The sequence below is a fragment of the Vanellus vanellus genome, assembly GCF_965231255.1.
Source record: "Vanellus vanellus genome assembly, chromosome: 2".
Taxonomy (NCBI): Eukaryota; Metazoa; Chordata; class Aves; order Charadriiformes; family Charadriidae; genus Vanellus; species Vanellus vanellus.
Window position 1 is genome coordinate 155,042,935 of NC_138906.1, and position 20,340 is coordinate 155,063,274.

Sequence of the window (20,340 nt, forward strand, 5' to 3'; positions counted from 1 at the left end):
CCTGCTACTGCCAGACACTCAGGTTCGGCTATTGATAAAGACCAGAGGAGCGACATGAGGATGGGGAAGCGGATCTGGCAACAGGAGTCTGAGAAACCTGGGCTTCATTTTCTGTTCTTCACCGGCTTCCCAGGCAGCCTCAGTGCGCTGCCTGGGGCCACGGTCTCCCAAACCCCAGCACTGGGGGTGACACTGGTGGGACTTTAAGGTCCCTTCCAGCTCTAACCATTCTGATTCTATAATCATAGAATCATAGAATCAGTGAGGTTGGAAGGGACCTTTAAGATCATCAAGTCCAACCATTAACCTACCCTGATAAAAACACCACCACTCCTAAACCATGTCCCTAAGCACCTCATCTACCCTTTTCTTAAACACCTCCAGGGATGGTGAATCCACCACCTCTCTGGGCAGCTTATTCCAATGTTTAATAACCCTTTCAGTGAAAAAATGCTTCCTAACATCTAATCTAAACCTGCCCTGACATAACTTGAACCCATTTCCTCTTGTCCTATCACTTGTCGCCAGGGAGAAGAGGTCAGCTCCCATCTCTCTAAAACCTCCTTTCAGGTAGTTGTAGAGGGTGATAAGGTCTCCCCTCAGCCTCCTCTTCTCCAGGCTAAACAACCCCAGATCCCTCAGTCGTTCCTCATAATGCAGGGCTTGATGTCCTATGTTACTCAAATATCAGTCACAGTCCATGTAGATCACACAACCAAGGTGGGGTGTTTCGAGGCAGCAAGGAATGCCTGGTCATGTATTGAGCTCTGACCTTAAAGGAGGACTTCAGTAATAAGCAGAAGCTTCTCCATCAAAAACAATAGGAAAAAAAAAAAAAAAAAAAAGCACTTCTCTTTCCTTTGCAATGGGTTTGGCCCAAAGATATAAAGTAAAAAGCTGTAAGTAAAGCTAAAGGACTGCAATTAATTGATCAGAAGGTACACAGGCAATTGGTCCTGGCTGCACTTGCTCTTCAACACCAACAATTTTTCCTAAAACTTTCCCTCTACTGCTGGAGACCAGGCTCCACCTCCACTACACCTGGACGACAGACCCACAACAGCCTTAACTGGTCTCTGTTGGGGATACCCAGGTAATGCCTCCTGTCCTCCACAACTGCCCCTTCTTCCTTGCACTCACTGGTGTTCATCCAGACACACTACCCCAGGCCAGGGAGCCAGCTGAGCTCATGGAGCTGGCACGAGATCCCAGCAGTGGGATCAGAGCAGCATCAGTGCCAATGCAAGAGGAGCAGTAACCGTCCACCCTACACCATGGGCCAGGGACATGGGCCTTACCCCATCCTTGTGGGATGGTAACAAGATAACCAAGCCCCACTGCTGTCAAACCACAGCTGAACAGGATTATGCAAAAAAGTATGAGTTTTCTGGTCAAACCACCATCCCACTACACTGACCTACAGCACCGATGTGCTCCTTAACACCAATGTGCACACTGCCAATCATCTGGTAGCCCAAATCCAATTAGTATTAAGCACAAGGACACAAATCACATTTCTGCCAAACCAGTCATAGCATGTGGTGTGGCATTTACATGGCATTGCCTCCTGCCTGGAGGATGTCTGCTTGATCTAACAAAGCCAGAACCGCTCTATGAGATGACACCCACAAAAGCTTGCCACGAAGTCTGGGGCCACATCGCTCCTTGTGCGGCATATCAGAGTGGCTTTGGCTTCAAAGACCACTTCCCAAACAGAGATAACACCACTTAGGTAGTGATGCCTGCTCCATCTGATCTGTTGACGGGTCATGGTCACACCTAACCCCACAGACAAAGAATCAAAGAATTCAGAGAATCTCCTCCGAGTAATCTTTACTTCTTCCTTGGGGGGATTGAAAGAAAACTAACAAGAGCAACGGTGGCTTCCTCTTCGATTCTTTCAAGCCTCCCATTCAGTTCTTGTTTTCTGGGAAGCACAGGTGAACTCAAAAGCTTTCTGAACACACATACCTCCCAGGGCCGTAGCTGCAGATGTTTTGGAGCACTCATCCTCCTGAGCCTGGAGTGGAAAACCACACAAGGAAGTCCACCACTTGGCGCCAGATTGCAGAAGCCCTGAAATCCCCCCCTCCTGGCAGCTCTACTGTCAGCTCCAGCAGAGCCAGGAGATCCCTCACTTGCCAAAGCTCAAAGGAAAAACATGGAATAGTTTGAAGTAGGGGGTTTAAGTGTATGGGAGCAGAGATCTTCAGTGAATTGTACTTCCTATAAAGAGTCTCACAAGTGACTCAAGCTGCCCAACGTGAGTTCAAGCCAGGTCTTTTTTCCCTCCCTTTTTCACCCTACTTCTCTTCACAGGACCACACTTAATAATGGAAGAGTTTGTGTTAAAGTGTCATCTACATAAAGGTTGCCTAGATACTTTGAAGACAAGTGCCACAGAATGTGTGCAAATAACAGGATTTCACTTTATGTCACATTTAAAAAGAAAATGCACCCAATGCTACCACTCTGCACACAATGGAATAAGAACAAATAACGAGTCCACGTCACGCTGATAGCACGACTGAAGCTAATGGCTCGGGGGGGGTATGTGTTTCCCCCCCACATTTACACTGGTAAAGTGAAACCCATTTATTCTGGAGAAATGAGAAGTCTGAATCGGAAGCTACCCAAACTTATAAATGCAATTCTGTTGTTGTGAATGCAAAGCAACTCTGGTCTCAGAACATTCTGCAGACATTACTTACTTAAGGACCAGTAGACTTTCCAGGGAGATATCTCCCAACTCAACACAAGTGTAGCAATAGCTCAAAAAAAAAAAAAAACAGAACAACAACAATACCAAAGATGTGTTTCAGACCTTGCGTAAAAACCTAAGTGGAATATTATATAGTTTGGGGGGTTGTCAAACATCTCAGACCATTTGACTTACAGCTGGACTCTGCAGCCTCTGACATACATGGCACATTTAGCTTATGTGTGACACAAGACTTTGCTGCAAAAGGACACATTTACACATCAGCCTGCAATCTGGCACCCATCCTCTGCTTCTCTAGAGGAGGGCAGGCTTCTATTTGAATAGATCAAAGACTTCTGGCCACGGAAAATAATGTAAGCACAGACATAAGGCAGCGGGTGCCTCCTAGCACCCTACCTGCTGCTGCTGGCCATCCGCTGGCTGAAGACCCAGAGTAGCCACAACAGTGCTGCTGAACAACTAAAGCCAGCAACTGCACATTACACTAGTATCCCCAGACAAGATGACAAGAAAAGCATATTTCAAGGAAAACGTATTTCAAGGAAATGACTCCAACGCAGGACAGTGGCAGCTCAGCACGAGGCCATGGCTGGGCACCGGGCTTGCTGGGGGAGCATCTCCTAGCCCCAGCCCCACCGTCGCAGCCTCTTTGCAGCACAAAAGATGCAGGGAGTGAGGCGCTTCAAGAGGGGGAGATTTCTCTCCCTGCGAGGGTATCGTTTAGCAATTTGCTACATGCTCCCAACCCCATTGTTTCCGAGACTCGCGGAAGAACAAAAGCAGCTGCTAATCAAGATTCAAAATTACAAGGCTCGCCTTGCAGAGAGAAAGCAATACCTAAGTCATATCTGCTTTTGAGAAGGCTGCAATTCACATAAAAGCTGAGCTAAGCTGTACTTCTTCTATCACTTTAATTAATTGTGCAAAGAAGAATAGGGTCGAAGCAAACGTATTCCAAAGCACACTGGAGTTGAAGGTGCCTTGCAGCCCCACAGCTCTTTGTTTTCATTACAAATAAGTGGATTTTTTGCTTATTAGTATTTTAAAGAAAAATAAACAAACAATAGGCTCAGACTGTGAGCTTTCTAAAATGATTTGGTTTTCACACTTTACCTTTACAACAGCCATAAGCTACTCACACGTCTCACTTTAATATCTAATTGGTTTAAATTATCTAGTTCCACTTTTTCCCAGAAAAAAAAACAAACGCTAGCACATGGTGGGTTAGAGCAAGACGTCGGAAAGAAAAAAGGCCCGATGACCAGATTGGAGGTGGACCAAGCCAGCAATGCTCCTAAGAGATGAAGACACAGCAGCAGTCAAGGTCTGTCAGCAAAGCAACAAGGGTCAAATCAAATAGTCCTCGCACACATCCAAGCGCAAACATGGAGGTATGGCATTGTCCTTTATGCTGAGAAGGATAAGCAGAAAGGGCTCAAACTCAGCTTTAAGGCCCACAGCTCAGAAATGCCGACCTTGCTCATGTAGCCCACAGATTTTTCTCCCTCTTACTTTACCAAAGCTTTCAAATAAAATCCATTGTTTGGAAGGGAAAATTTTCCAAAAGGAACACAAAAAGGCTGTTCCCCACCCCTAGAGATCCACCAGTGCAATGCTGTGCGTGCACTCACGCTACCTTACACCCTTACACACCAGGGTTGGAAACACTGTAATAACGGATTCTCTACTAATTTGGAGACAGGCTAAAACCATACAAAGGCATCCTTTATCTTACAAATAGACCAAAACAAGGCAGAAACGATCTCATTCTTAGACTTATAAAACAAGCCTTTACAGATAATTATGTTTTATTACTCTTCATTTTATGAGGATTGTGTTATACAAAACAAATACCAGATGCCTATTTGTTGTGTTTGAGGATGGGGGAGGAGGAAGAATCTCCGCGAGCACTGCTGTAAGCAGCTCTGCTTTTAATTAAACTCAATAAATGCATAAAAATTAATACTGTTTGAAACCAGCAGGTAGGAAGCAAATGCATGAACTGTAGCTGCCGAACGATCCTCTCCCCTCCGAGCTCCCGCTGCAAGAGCAGCCGCTCATGAGCCTATTGCTCGGGGCTGGTGCTCTCTGAGCAAGGCTCATCACATATGCACTTCCCCGAAAAATTAATAGCAAACTTTGCAGATAACCAAAAGCTTAAAAAAAAAAAAAAAAAAAAAAAAAGCAGGGGGAGACGGCAGCATTTAATGCTACTTCTGTTAGAGAGACACACAGACATAGCCAGGAAAACCTGTAACTAGGAATCAAGTAGCTTAAAGATGGGGGAAGAGAAGGCAAGGAGGTGTGAAGGGATTTCTGGCAACCTTAAAATAAAATAACCATCCAAAATGGGCCGGGTCCTTCAACTGTTGACTTGCCAGACTCATACAATATGCTCTCAAACGGCCTGAGAGAGTGTGCAGGACCAGACCCCACGCCTGAGATGAGGAACACGTACCTGAAACGCAGGGACACCACCGGAGGGAGGCACGCACAGCACGCACAGCACAACAGCAAAAATGGGACACAGCTCCTCAAGGACAGTAAAATACAGCCAACTTTCCAGCAACAGCCAGATGTCAGCCATCCACCCCCCAAGAGGCACCACTAGGAAATCTATTTCCCATTTTCAATGGTGGTTTCCTTTTTCATTTTAATTGCATTAAGACCCAATCACGGGGGTGACAATAGACACTTCTTACTTAAGGCCGATACCAGCCCTACATTGTAAATCTGGTTTTCAACATCGTGCCTGATAATGCTTAAATGTTCTGCAAAAGAGACTGAAATTGTGTACGCAGGACCTCATTGCAGTGGGGAGGCTTCTTCTGGAAAGATTTTTTTAAAAGGAGAGAATTTAAAGACAGGGTGCAGCAGTAAACACAAGGTAAGCGGCAGTGGGATGGTTTCTGTGCTTTTTCCAGGTTTCCATCTGTCGTGATTACTGAAATTGAGGATAGGTCTCCGCTATTATCCCCCACCAGTGCATATACTCAACCTACTTCCTAATGAAGTTTGTTTACAAATATTCATTAGATTCCACGCTTTATTAGCCCAGTCAGTTAATTATAAGACCATGGTACCACAAAATGCAATTATAGTAATCAGCGCATTGATTATTGTGAAACACGGTTACGCTGAGACTGAAGTTAAAGTAAATGAGAACTATTGCTATAACCAGTACCCAAACCAACAGGGCAACCGGGGATCATACCAATCTCTCTAAATCCTTAGATCTCCAGTTTTATACTCAAGCAACAAAGACAACCTCACCATTAATTATTTTACCGTGACCTCTGTCAGAAAGACTTTTCATTAAAAATGAAAGAAGAGTAAAAAAACCTTTTGCTAGAAAGGACTATTCTTGCAGGTCGCCAGAAATAGCTAACAGAACAAAAGCTGAAAACCTGTTTTCACTGCAGTTCACTGATGTTTCGATGCACAAAGCCAAGAGATCCATGTCCTAATGGCTCCACCGGTTATTTTGGTTGTCGGCAGCAGTAACTAGGCTGGGGGCAGTAAAGAATAGTCCCACAAAAGATGGCAGGTGCAAAGTGCAATGATTTTTTGACACCTTCAGATGGTTACAACAAGGACCAGGATCCCCTGGCACAAACATAGAGCAAGAGTCCATCCAGACTGTGGGGCGCTCAACCTCCGAGCGCCACAGCAAAGATAAAGCAGGGCTTGGGCAGAGGGCAACGCAGGCAGACGTGGCAGTGGAGAAAATAGCCAGCCCCATGGTTAGCTCCACACCAAAAGACATGCACAGAGAGTTTAGAGATGAGTGGGGATTCAGGGCTTCCCTGAGGCTGGATCGATGGGCCGAGGCCAATGGAAGGAGGTTCTACAAGACCAAGTGCCACGTCCTGCACTTGGGTCACAAAAACCCCATGCAGCGCTACAGGCTTAGGGAAGAGTGACTGGAAAGCTGCCTGGTGGAAAAGGACCTGGAGGTGTTGGTCAACAGCCAGCTGAACATGAGCCAGCAGTGTGCCCAGGTGGCCAAGAAGGCCAACAGCATCCTGGCCTGTATCAGGAATAGCGTGGCCAGCAGGATGAGGGAAGTGATTGTCCCCCTGTACCTGGCACTGGTGAGGTCCCACCTCAAGTACTGTGTCCAGTTTTGGGCCCCTCACTACAAGAAGGACATTGAGATTCTGGAGCGTGGCCAGAGAAGGGCAATGAAGCTGGTGAAGGGTCTAGAGCACAAGTCTTATGAGGAGCGGCTGAGGGAACTGGGGTTGTTTAGCCTGGAGAAAAGGAGGCTGAGGGGAGACCTTATTGCTCTCTACAACTACCTGAAAGGAGGTTGTAGCGAGATGGGTGTTGGTCTCTTCTCCCAAGTAACAAGTGACAGAACAAGAGGAAACAGCCTCAAGTTTCCAAAAACACGTAGATGTGGGGCTGAGGGACATGGTTTAGTGGTGGATTTGGCAGTGTTAGGTTTATTTGATTCTTTAAGATCAAGTGTTAAGACTTGATCTTAAAGGTCTCTTCCAACCAAAACAATTCTGAGAGCTGAGGGCACCTGAAGCCCTCGCACTGGTGTGGAGCACCTGCATGTAGCTGGGCAAAGGGCCTGCCCAGGCCACGGCTGATCTGACCAGGATAGGACACACTGGGTCTCTGCCCATGCGAGGTCCAGCCAGGGGCAACCAGGCGTTGCTCAGATCTTCCAGTTCTCCTCATCCAACCTACAGCAACCCAGAAACGGCATTTATGGGCAAATGGGACAATAAGGTACTGGTCTGTTCTTAGCTGAAGGTGAACAACCAACCACCTCCCGCTATCAACAACTCGGGTACATATTTCCTAACATGCCATGTCTACAGAAGCCATCTTCCAAGGAACAAAGTTAAGATTTCATTACTATTCTCTGCAATTAAATTTTGGGAAGGGCATAGAAAAGCAATCACATTTGTGTACATGTGAGCTCACAAATTAACCCCCAGGAGCTCCATTTATGGCAGGGGGGTCATTTAGGAGAGGCGAGAGCAGCGAGCGCCTGTACCCACCAGCTTTGATGTGTCACCCGCCGCCTTCACACAGCTCTAGCCGCTCGCACTCTTTGATTATCCGAGCTTTCCCCACCACCGCTTCACTCTGTTGCTTTAATCTTGCCACAACAACAGCATCATGAAAAGAAAGGAGAAGGAAGAGGGCGAGAAAGAGAAATAAAAAGAGAGAGAGAGAGAGAGAGAAGAGATTTGGGGCTGGAAGTCAACTTGATGGAGGAATCTGGAAAGATCTGACGTTCCATCAGCAAGATGAAAGAGCTAGAAATAAGGGATGTGTCACATGTTTATAAGATGGTGGCACGATTCCCGTAAGGAAAGCACATCTTTGACACCTCCTCAAAATCAAGAGCCACCCAGCAACCTAGGACTGCTAATTTTAGCACCAGTTTTATCTTCTGTCAAATATGCATAAAAGCTCCTCAAGATACATGTCCAATCCAAAACTAAAACATAATATATTTTAAAATCTTACTTAAACTGATCCACATGCCAGACTGATCATCAAGCCAGAGCTAACATCAAGCAGTGAAAGGAAACCTAACACCAGCTTGAATTAAAACTTGCAGAACTGTAGTTAAAAAAACAGGCAGGGAAGGCGGGGAGAACAGATATGAAAATGCAGGATTGCCTGAAATATTTCCCCACCTTCAAAAAGTCTCGCCTTGAAATTCCTACCCGCTTCATTCACCTTGCCGCTATCTGATTTTTTTATTACCGCTGCTTTTGAGAATTTCTCTAGCACTTAGTATGCAGGAGCAGAGCGCAGGAATAGATCCCGCTGCCATAGATAATGCGGTTCTAAGGGAAACCCATCAATTGTTAATGGCCATGCAAATTGTTGAAACTAGAGAGTTATTCACAGTTATCTCGCTGTGATTTGGTAAGTGTCCATGCCTGATGTGATCACTCACTTGATATATTATTCCATTACAATTCAAGTAGTAGCCTTACCTTTCAGGTATAACAAAAAAAAAAAAAAAAAAAAAAACACGTGAGAGAGTGGGAGGGTGAAGGGATGCTATTTGTTTTAAATTATTTTAAACAGTCATACATACCTTCTCGTGCAAAGGTTTTACAGTGCAATAAATCCTTCTGTGAGACTACAGTCATGCCTTACTGAAGCGTTTACATCCCTCCGATCAGAAACTAAAGGAGTTTAGCATGCAATTTCAGACCTTGATCTTGCAAAGCACTTTCTTACGTTTCAATCGTACACATGGTTTCCACATCCTTTGTGGCACTGGATCTTTCAACTGCAGGTTGCATTGTTTTATATTTTCTGATCAGGGTTTCCTACTGCTTATGCTAAAATTTGCTGACATTTAATAAGCTATAGGCGTCTCCTCAAATCCATAATGCATATACTCTCTTGCAGCACCAACTTACTGATCATTAATTTTCAGCTTTATTACAGCTCCAACATATCAGACGCCTTTTTTTTTTTTTGCTTCTTGTCTGAGATTTATTACTTTCAGCAAAGTGTACTTTGTTTTTTTATTTTGTTTGCTCATTTTTAAACAGCCCTTAAGGGGGAAATGTTACTCTTCTTTATAAAGCAATTCTGAAATCACAGTATTAAAAAATAAATCCTGTAATTATGTTTCCCATTAGGATTGGATAAATTATAATTAATTAAAAGAAAAATCTGCTAGCACCCAGCACAATGGTTGGTGGCAAATCGAGGAGATGAAACATTTATGTGTTTATCTTCTTGAAGCAGTTGAGTCTGTGAGCAGACACACCCAAACAAGCCTTCAGAGATATAAATTCAGACATTATAAACAAAGATTTGTCCTTCCCTTTACATAAAGGTTCTGATTTTTAGAAGCAGCCTACAACAACTACAATTTTGATGGGCTTCCTAGCAGTTACACCCTGAACTACCTGATCGCACCAGGAATTCTAGTATTGTGATTAAATGTCTGCAATCATGCATGGGGCAAAAAACAGTATCAGATGAAGCTGAGATCTTCTAAGAGAATGAAGAACATCAGGATTCCTAACCAAACTCTGCCACGCTCACTCCTCTCCAGCACTGCTGTTGGGACGCTGATGTTCTCCATCAGCCTGAAGGCTGTAGGGGTGATAACGCATACCACAGTTGTAGGAATCAATTTATACCATCCCCCTTTTTACAACCTCAGAGAACTAATTATTAACAGGACAGGGTCCCCCACATACACTTTGCAAACGTTACAGTATGCGTTTTCCATTTAGGAATTGCTGACAGTACTGCTACCCGCAGCCCATCAGCATCACGCTCTCAATTTTGTTTAGGAGCTGAAGAATGATTGATCTTATTGATTTCTGTCAACGGTCTGACATGGCCATATCGACGGGTGGTAATTTTGTGGGAGGAGCTCAGAGGGGAACTGGAGACCACATTTTCTGTAACACACCATCCTGCCCAAAGAGGACATGTTGTTAAAGATGACAGTACTGCCATCGGTGGGACGGCACCGGGACTCAAACCGACACAAGTGAGCAACGAGACATTTCCCATGACCGTGTTTACAGCAAATCCACTACTAAACACCCAACTGTATAATTATAATCTATTACAATTATGCAAAGAACTAACATTTCAGAAAGGCCTTCTCATTTCCCATTCTTAGCACTGAATACTTTTGTTTTGCAGCCAATCAAGTAAATTAGCCCTAATTCTGTTTCATTCACAAACACAAAGAGTATATTAGAGGAAAAAAACACGAACAAACAGGAAATTCACTTAAGAACCCGGGGAATATTTCATTTTCATGTATTTCGGGACTAGAAACCATCATGGGGGAAGAAAGTGAACTTAAGGCAGAAGAGCTTTACTGAATTTGCTAACTGCACAGCGAGAAGCCTCGAAGGAGTGATCAGAAACGGCAGTGCTTCAGCGCCTGGAAAAGTGGTAGCCTTTGGTAGTGTCTGAGTGAAGCAAGGAGAGTTAAAAGGCTCATATACCAAACGTGACCCAGGAAAAGTGTCAAACCCAAAAAAGCTTTTGTGGGGATTTCCCGCCCCAGCCACACAGAGAAGAGCGGCTTTATGCTGCTTCTGACAACTATGACCTTTTATCAGAAAGTCACAATTTAGACCTACACTCACTGATGCTTCCTGAGAAGGGGACACAGAAAACATTTATGAATAATATTTTGGTTTCCCATAGCACTTTCCACAAAACATTATAAAGCACTAAAGTAGCTCCCAAAAACACTTAGGGAAAGCAAAGCATTCTTCCCCATTTCAAAGGCATATGGAAACGTAACCACAGTGGCCAGCAGCAATCCTGGCTGTCGGACTGCAGACCCAAGACCACGTGTGCTACAGGCAGGAGGTCCTGCGACAGCCCTGCCAGCACATTTCACCCAAGGACTGCAGGAGCATGGAGAAGTCTGTCTTACCAGAAAATGAAATGGAGCCTGATTTAGCCAACACAAACACCCCAAACTCTACCACCTTTCAGGAAACACCCGCTTAGTGCCCCACCTGCACCCTTGCCCAGGAGACAGTGCTACACCACCTGAAAAACTCAGGTTAAATCTCAGCAAGAGGCAGTGGGGGAGACAAGCGGGGAAAACACAACAAGTTTAAAGAAAATGGCATATTCTCTCTCTTGTTATGAGGAGGCCTAACCCCCTTAAGTTATGGCTTAAAGTTATGTTTTCTTATTCCAAGAAATGATAACATTCTAGGAAGTCAGACCGCATTTGCAAAGCCATCGGAGTGGCGGCACTTACACCGGTTCTTTCCCAGCAAAGCAGTTAGGCACAACATTTTGCTGAGATAGGGCCTTTATTTCTTAAAGCGTTCGTTCCCTTTTCTCATGTGAAACAAATTTCCTCTCTTTTGTTCTCATTTGGAATTCACTCCTTAAGCTAGTTTCTCCCGCGCCACCGCAGCATGCTGATCGTCGCCTCTGAACCACCTCCCAAGCCCCGTGGCACCCGAGCTGCAATAGCAGGACAAGGACTGCTCTACACACGCTCTTCAGTTTCTTCCACTGCATGGGTGTCAACTGTTCTACAGGATAATTTGCTCCCCAAGTGAAAGAAATAGTGACTCCCACCACCCTCTGGCCTGGATATTTACTCCCCCACGCATGCCTGGTGCCACAGCCCCCTCCTGCCCCAGCTCCCTCCCTGCCTGCTCTAGAGATGGGGAGATGAGTTACTATCAGCGTTGCATAGCACTGAAGGTCTCCCCAGTTGACTGAGGAGGCTCCTAAAGGAAGAGTGAGACACTGATGATGTATGTCCCGTTTCCTCCTTAAAGTTGGACTAAAAAAGAGGAAAACAAAGCCTTATGTAAAAGCACAGCAAAGCTGGATGAACAGAAGAGGAGGAAGAAATCTACTGCTCAGTGTAAACCATGAGAAGGTTTTGAAACCTATACATCCCAAAATACTTGGCAATGTGTAAAGCTGCAGAACCTTAAATATAACCTGAAGTTGTACTCACACATTCCCACACGCTGAACTAATCTCCATACGACATGGGGACAGGAGTATATATCTTGCATCATCATCTCGATATAGCCAAGTCCTTGAGAAGTCAGTGACCCTGGCAGTACGGAGCACGGCATTTAACTCCCTTCACAGGCCAGACAGTTATCTACGTACCTACCGATCATTTTTCTCTGGTTAGCAAAACTGTTTGTTTACCCAAGACCACAAAACTCTGTGGATTTTCTGAAAGAAACCCTGCAGAGAGAAAGGGAAAACAATCACAGATAATACTCCAGAAATCATCAGATTACAGCACATTCTCTTGACTCACATCTGTTGAGTAAATAAGTGCTTTGTGCCGACCAGTTTCATTTACCTCCCTCTCCCGCAAGCAGCTGCCGGTTTACTTTCCAGTGAGCTGTTCCAGGGCTGTATGTGGGGCAAAAGGATTATTTCCAGCAGAGTCAAACCAGTAGCCTTTTTCACTCAGGTTTGCCTTGAGCTGAAACTCCTCTTGTTCAATCCCATCCTCTCGAGGAGATGCACCGCTTCAGAGCTGCAGGGATGCAAAAAGGTCCACACGGCTGGGAACACCCTCAGTGCAGCAGGGAGCAGCAGGGAGCAGCAGGCAGCAGCACACAAGAACCCTAAATGTGGCCATCCCTCTCCCTTAGGAGCAGTTTCAGTGAAGCTCACCTTAGCCTGGTATAAAAAGCCCTGCACAAGTTGGGGTTTGCCCTGTGAAACGCCCAGCCAGGGAGATCAAGAAGGTGAGGGCACCGCGAGATGCTCTGCAGCACCTTGCTGAGGGTGCCTTGCTGGGGGCAGGGCAGAGCTTCATCTTGCCCAAACGGGTAGCTGGAAACATTACTTTTAGCTCAGTTCTGATCTGGGTTCAACGAACCCTTCAAACCACCCGTTTCAGGATTAATTCTGCTTAAAATTAAAATGATGACTCAGGCCATTTTTTTGGTTTGAATTCTGTTCTACTGCCAAGCATCTCTTCAGTGATAATTACTTGTCAATAAGTTATCCTAGAACAATTTTCCTAGGCAGAAAAAAGAAAATCAGAGCCTCTCCGGCCGTGAAAGCAGTGTTCACCTACGTTTCTGCATACAGAAGATGCCTGCTCCGGACCAGATCAGCCATCTACTGTAACGCTTTGTCACCACAGGGCCTCATATGAGATGCTTCACAGAAAGATGCAGAAAAGCCTGGGGCAAGCAATTATAATAATAACTCACCCCACAAGAAAACTTAATTACTTGAGGTTAGGAGGGCGCCTAGTTTAAGGCCCGTGGGCAGGGCGGGTTCCTCTGCCGGTGCCTGACCCTACATACCCGGCCACACACGCTGTGGCACTCAGCACCGCTCGCATGGGGAAACACACTCATACCCACACATCCACCCTTTTCCGAGAGGGAAGAGCCTGGCGCAAACGGCCCGGCTGAGGATTGCACCTCTGGCCAGCTGCGAACGCAGCAATGCTCCTTTCGCCCCTGCCGGGGGCATCAGTCCAGAGCCTCCTACCCACCCCCCAGGGCACTACTTGCATTAAGTCATCATTTAAAAGGCACGTAAGGCCACTTCGCAATACACAGAGAGAGCAGGAAGAAGAACACGATAAAGCAAATCCCGTGTATCTCAGACATACGTTAAAGCTGTGTTATTTACCTGCTTATTGCATTTTGGAATAAACGCATTGTAAACCAGGCAAATTTCCAGTTTCTTGAAAATTGATATTAAAATAAAAAAGCAGTCTGGTGGGGATAAGGTCTCTGCAGGAGCCAAGACACTCTGGGAAAATGCCCAAGCTCTCTCAGTAGTTCTTGAGTTTCATCCAAGCTCCAGAAGCAGCCTGGTGATATACAAGACACACGGACTGGTTCCCTCCTCAGTTCAGATGTCCTGAACTGTCAGCCACCCTGAACCGGGGGATTTCTCAGCCCTGTCCTAAATAGCTGCAAAGGAGCTGACTTGTGAAAGCTTTCAAATAATTCCTAAAGTAATCCAGCAAGTGATTAAGTGCGGCATGTATATAGCTATTTTAATACAACACATTGAGGGTCAGTATGCTGGAAATACAAGAATTTCACCTCTGTTCGAAACATGCACATACATGCATACGCAACCTCCAGATTATCATCGCATGTTGGATGGGTATACCTAAGCCTTACTTCACATTTTCCTGCTGGTCTTGTGAGTGGCAAAGTCATTCCTAGTGTCTAATTCTACCACTTCTTTTTTTACATGTGTATTTTATTCCTGGTAGGAAGGAAGCAAAACTAAAAGTTGCTTTTCTTCCCATTCTGTGCTTATTGCACGACTGTAACCTTTGCTCAGGACAGTATTTTTATGGGTGGGAGGTTCAGCTGTGATTGACACGTGTTCCACTGGTACAGTGCACACCAGGTAAACCTACTGGGTACCAAAGACCAATGAAAATGTTCTGATGGATATTTTCACCTGCTCAGTGCTGTCTCGTGCCCTGCAGAGATGTCTCACAGGCTTAAGCACCCGGTGTGCTGCTGCTCTCTCCCTCCTCTGCCAGCACCCAGCAGCCCCAGGTAGATCTGTGCACAGCTCCTTCCATAGGCTCCTCCTCAGCCACACGCCTCCAACCTGCTCTCGCAGAACTAGTCCCACCTCATGAGGTCCTGCATGTTTTGCCTGCCTTTCTCAGTTCACTCTTGATCACACAGGCCTTCTGAGCACTGACTAGCCGAAAAACTTATTAAGTCTATAAAGAACACCCCGCTATACTAGTTGTTCTCCATCGTAAGTTCACATTTCTCCAAAAATATATTTTTTGCTCACTTCCCTGTCTCCATCCTACTCCCTTCAACCCTCTTCACTATTCGTTTTACCCCTTTGTTTCATTACCATCATTAACTTCAGCTATCCTGCACAGGTATGAGCAAAAAGCCTCCTCAAATGAGCATTTGACAAAACCTTACGTCTTTGGATACCATCATTTTCTCCATCTTCCAAGGGCAGGGCTGCTGCAGATCAGGGGATACACCACTGACAATATTATTTACTTTCCTAGAAAGATCCCCATTTTGGCGCAAATCTCTTCTCTGCATCTGGCTTTACTAGAACATCGCATTCTTCCATTTCTTTCGGCATCCATAGTCATTTATATTACCTTCCAAAAAGTAATTATTTGGAACCAGTTAAGCCTGTACGTGAATTCTGCCTTTGTTTAAAACACATTGTACATATGTATATATTTAGACTGTCATTAAATATTTAAGAGGCTGTCTTCAAACTTCAGCAGCAGCACTGTTTATTCGCTTAACCCTTTGTGAAATGGAAAGCTTGACGCTGAAATCACACCATGGAGGAATTCAGAAAGCCCAGCTGCCGCAGCGCTGGGTGACAAAGGCCAACTTTGACAGTCAAGTGCACCATAAAGGAACTAGAGTTTTTCTTGTTTTTTTTTTTTCCTTTATATCCTGTTTGCTAGTAGACTAATCGTGATAATACAAATCATTTTAGTCTGCATTGGCTTTATCTGCTGAGATGCATAACTGGGATGCAAATTAATTAGCTGTAACTTACAGCTGGATCTTTCAATACAATTCAGGGAGACAGTCAAATACGCACATGCCCTTCCCTCCTTCCTCCAAACGAAATAAGACACTCTATGCATTTTCCACAGCTCACGAAGTCACCTTTCTCAGCTTTTTCAATCTCCTAGAGAGGAAAAAACACATCCTGCAGACAGGTGGACCTTGTTCAAACCCAACACCAAATGTTGCACTGCAGATGAAACCCCATCACAACTAACTTGCAATGTGCACTGGCACCAAGCATAACACTACCACCCTGTTGACAAAGGATTACCATGTTTTAAAATCTGGTCACCTAATTTACCTAGCTTGGCAAAGCCTCCACCCAGAGCTAACCATTTATATATCGCCCTGGTGAGGACCACAATCTCGGGGCCAGCTCTCCATGGCCAGGGCACCCCCACTCCTGCCTTTCACACCAAGTGAAATAGCATAAGCATCACAGCAGAGGATGCGAAAACCAGCACAGAAGAGTGCGATATGCAACTTTCACAACTCTATATGGATACACAAATATACGTATGTTGGAGAACACATTTTTCTTCTTTTTGATTAAAACCTTGAGGACGCATTGTTAAATCCGAGCCCAAAAAGCCCCAGGAGAGCAGCTCTCTGTGTGGTTTTCAAGGCCCAGCTGTATTTAGAGACATTTCTTTCCCAAGCACGACAGCCTCATTCATGATCAGATGCTGTTTTAGGTGGGGTGAATAGCAGAGTCCCTCCTACAGCTTTCACACCTGGGTTACACATCGGCACAGAAGCATTTCAACCGGCTGACTGCCGCTAGGCTTCCCTGGGGATGTGACCTTGTCAGAATTTATAAGGGGAGTGAAGTGCCAGGCGCGGTCCATACTTGCATGGGAGAGACAGAGAACGCAGGCCACCGCAGGATGCAGTGCTGGGAGATCAGCAGATGGCATACTTTGCTGTGAATCGGCGCCGAAGCAGGAGTGCGAAGGGGCAGCAGCACGCTCTGGCAGGTGCGCTCGCTCAGATAAGATGCTGGGTTAAAGAGCTTCAGCATTTGCAGTTTTGCACCAGAGCAAACCCGTTCATCTCAGTGGCCCAACCACAGACTCAGCCTCAATTCTTGGAGTAATCTTATTTTCTTGTAATCACCTTTTTTACTTCCTGTCTTTAACAGCAGCGTTGCGATGAATGTTTAAGTCCCCATATCCCACCCCGGACACAGCCGCATCTTAGCGGCAAGTATGGTTTTTGCATGAATAGCACAGCGTACCAGTCAGGTTCATGCTTCCATATCCCCTGAGGGTTGTTATGTACAGCCCTCACTACAAAATAAGTGGCAAAGGCACTTTAGGAGGGGCAGAACTTACAGGCAGAGGTCTGTCTTTTATTAGACCAAATGGCATAGCTGTAAAAAAAGTGAATATGGCCCTACTCACGTCAAACCACGGGAGGGTATGTTTGCTTTTGTGACAATTCGACAGCACACATGTGGTAGAACACAGCAAATAACCAGGACTTTACCTATCTGTAAATTAGCTCAAATTGCTGAGATCTATGCTAAAAACCAGCACAGCCTGCAAGGCTACAGTTATCAGGTCTCCCTTCTTCCTCCCAAAAAAATATTCCCTAAAGGAGGTCACAAGCCAAAGGGACACCCAGCTCATGAATAACATGGGCTTAGCTTAGTATCTCTACTGATGGCTCAGTACCACCGCTGTATCGCTTCCACATGTGCATCATTTCACCACTCACCCATCAGTTTTCTGAAAGCAAATGGGATTAAAAGTCCACCAAGTATTTGCACTGCTCTTTCCTCCCCCTCTGCAGCGGATTTACAGTAACCAGAGGGTGAGCAGAGTTCGCGCAGGCACACGCAGGCTTCCCGGCGTTGCGGCGCTGACCTTCCCGGTCTCTCCCAAACCCCTGTGGATAGTTTCAGTGGAGAAACCGGCAGCCAGCTGGAAATTTTGATCAGCATTAATGCTACCATAGTTTCTTCCCAACTGCTCTCCAGGAGTATTTTTCCACCCACATTCCTCTGTGCATCGCAAACCCCTCCAGCCGTTGGCAGCTCTCGGTGCAGCTCCACCACACGCTACTCAGCGCTATACGGCTGGTCTATTTTAATTCAGCGTCTAACTCTTGCTACATGGGAAACATTCTCATGCGGAAAACTTCATATATAGACACCCACTCTGCAGCAAATGTAGCGGTGGTCGGCATTTAAATGAACTAATCAGTTGCAAACGGCTTAGTCAGCATCACAGTCCTGGAGGCAATTCCCAGGAAGTGATTTTCCCGGCAGCTATATATACAAACCTGAAAAGCAGACTGGAAGAGAAGGGCAGCACCACAGCGACGCAAAATTTGGCTACACAGTGACACTACGAACAAATAAAAATCAGGGAAAGCCAAAAAACCAAGCATTCCCAGAAAACACACTCTGCTCGCACCACCAGTGTTTCCTCTCACATGCAAAAAAAATCAGAAACTCAGACACAGGACGTGAACAGAGTCAGCATTTCTTTTTCCTCCTTTCTTTACCGATACTGTGCCGGTCTGAACAGAGAGGAAAAAGACAACAAGGCAAGTTACTGCCTCGTCTCTGCAGACACACAGACACTGGGCAGACGACGGGCAGTGCTTTTTGGAAAGAGCATCCCAGCTATTGCCCTCAGCAACTAACCCACCGCGGGAGCCGGGCTCACACACACATTGAAGAGGGCTGAGGACTCGCACAAACTTTGTCTCGGGGCAGGGAAGGCACAGGCCATCGACTCTAAGAGGCACTGGGGGGCCGAAGGGCAGTGCCAGATGCCAGAGCATTCTCCGGCAGCATCTTTGCCGCTGGCCGCATTTGCAGAGCCAACAGGCTGCGGATACAGGTCATCGGTCCCCAGGGCAAGCAAAACCAGCGCTGCGGGACACCTCCCTACCATCTCCCCCAGCCAAGGCACCATCCATCCATCCAGCAGCCTCGCCGGGGACAGGAGGAGCCACCAACCCGCCCGAAGGAGAGATCGCAACTTTGCTCTGGCTGGCAAGCAGCCGCCAGCGCCTCAACACACATCTGCTCACATCTGCCCAGCATCCAGGGCATGCCGGAGAGCCCCCGGGGACACATGCACGGGAAGGGACGGTGCACACTTACTTTTCGTATTCAGCGTTGTCTCGATCGCAACGCGAATCCTTGTGCTTTTGCCAGTCTTTGCCATGCTTGCAGGTGGTCAGGAGGACAACATCCTCTCCGTTATGGACGTGATATAAGGCATTCCTGGTGTCTGACCCTATCCCCGTCAGGTACCTTTTCCCCTTGAATACCAACATGTACTTCCTGAGAGGAGGGATGGTGTTAAACCTCAAAAATCCCTTCTCCCCTCCTGTCCTAGGATGATCCTTAGAAAAGAGCGGGATAGAAACGTCAAAGTTGGGTCTGAAGTTTTCAGTACTGATGCTGGCTTTGGCCAGCATGGCCTGGCCGATGTCGAACCCCACATCCTCAGTGTAGTCGGGCCAGGTGCCGGAGTATAAATTAAAAATCAGGTGGTTTCTGCCGTTGTTCCACAGGTGGAGGCTCTGCACCTTGGAGCGGAGGTTGTGCACGTACTGGGGGGAGAGCTGGTCCCGGTCCAGCGTGTCCAGGCTGAGGACGAAGAGGCAGGCCTGCCCGGGGTCGGAGGTGTAGAAGCGGGAGCCCTCGATGGCGGCCAGGACGTTCTGGTAGCTCTCGGCGATCTTCTCCCCCTTCTGCTGCGGGTAGACGTAGACCTTGAAGCCGTTTTTCCGGCACTGGGCGAAGTCGAAGCAGGACTCCATGCGGCAGCGGCGTCCGCGGTAGAGGCCGGCGCTGGCGTCCCGCCGCTGCCGGGGGGAGACGCGCCCGCCGCCGCCCTCGGGGCCCGGCCGCTCGGCGGGCGCGAAGGGCCGCAGGGCGTCGGGGAAGCGGGGCCAGGGCCGCTCGGCGCCGGGGCGCGGGGGCGGGCCATGCCGGCTACCGGGCGGCGGGTGCCGGGCCGCCCGCAGCCGCACGCCTCCCAGGTAGAGCAGCAGGGCGAGACAGGTGCCGGCGGAGAGCAGCGTCAGGTAGCGTTTTTTGGCCTGCATGTGTCCGGCGGGGGTCCGGGGGGCTGCGGAGGAAGGCGGGGGCGGCCCGAGCTCGCCGGGCGCCGCTCTCAGCTCCGCTCCGCCATCTTCCCGCCGGCGAGCGCTTCAAACTCTCTTCGCCCACCTCCGCTCGGCGCCGTTCCCCAAGCCGCCGGCCGGGGCCGCGCATGTGGGCGACCGCCGCAACTTTCTCCCCGCCGGTCTCTCAGGGGCGGCGGGAGGCGGCGGCGGGCCGGCGGCGGCCCGGCGGGGCGCCCCGCATGCACTCAGGGGCCGGCCCCCCGCGCGGGGCGGGCACCGGGGGCAGCCCCGCTCCCGCCTTCCCGCCGCTGCCTGCCCTCTCCTCCGCCACGCTCCCGCCTTCCCGCCCCTCCCCTCCCCGCGCCGCCAGCCCAGCCCAGCCCAGCCCGGCCCGGCCCGGCCCAGCCCAGCCCGGCCCCGCCGGCTCACAGCCCGCGGCCGCCGCGCCGCAGCCTGACGAAGCCCTGCATCGCCCGGCGCCCCCCGCCCGGCCCC

General features: G+C 47.7%; 1 protein-coding gene across 1 annotated transcript in view; it reads right to left on the reverse strand.

The window, feature by feature from the left end:
- Positions 1 to 19,911, reverse strand: part of EXT1 (exostosin glycosyltransferase 1) — a 182,348-nt gene extending 162,437 nt beyond the window's left edge. The window contains exon 1 of the mRNA XM_082479018.1: positions 18,872 to 19,911. Within this exon, the coding sequence (XP_082335144.1) occupies positions 18,872 to 19,824 (953 nt within the window). The 5' untranslated portion in view covers positions 19,825 to 19,911. The remainder of the gene's footprint in view (positions 1 to 18,871) is intronic.
- Positions 19,912 to 20,340: the final 429 nt, after the last annotated feature.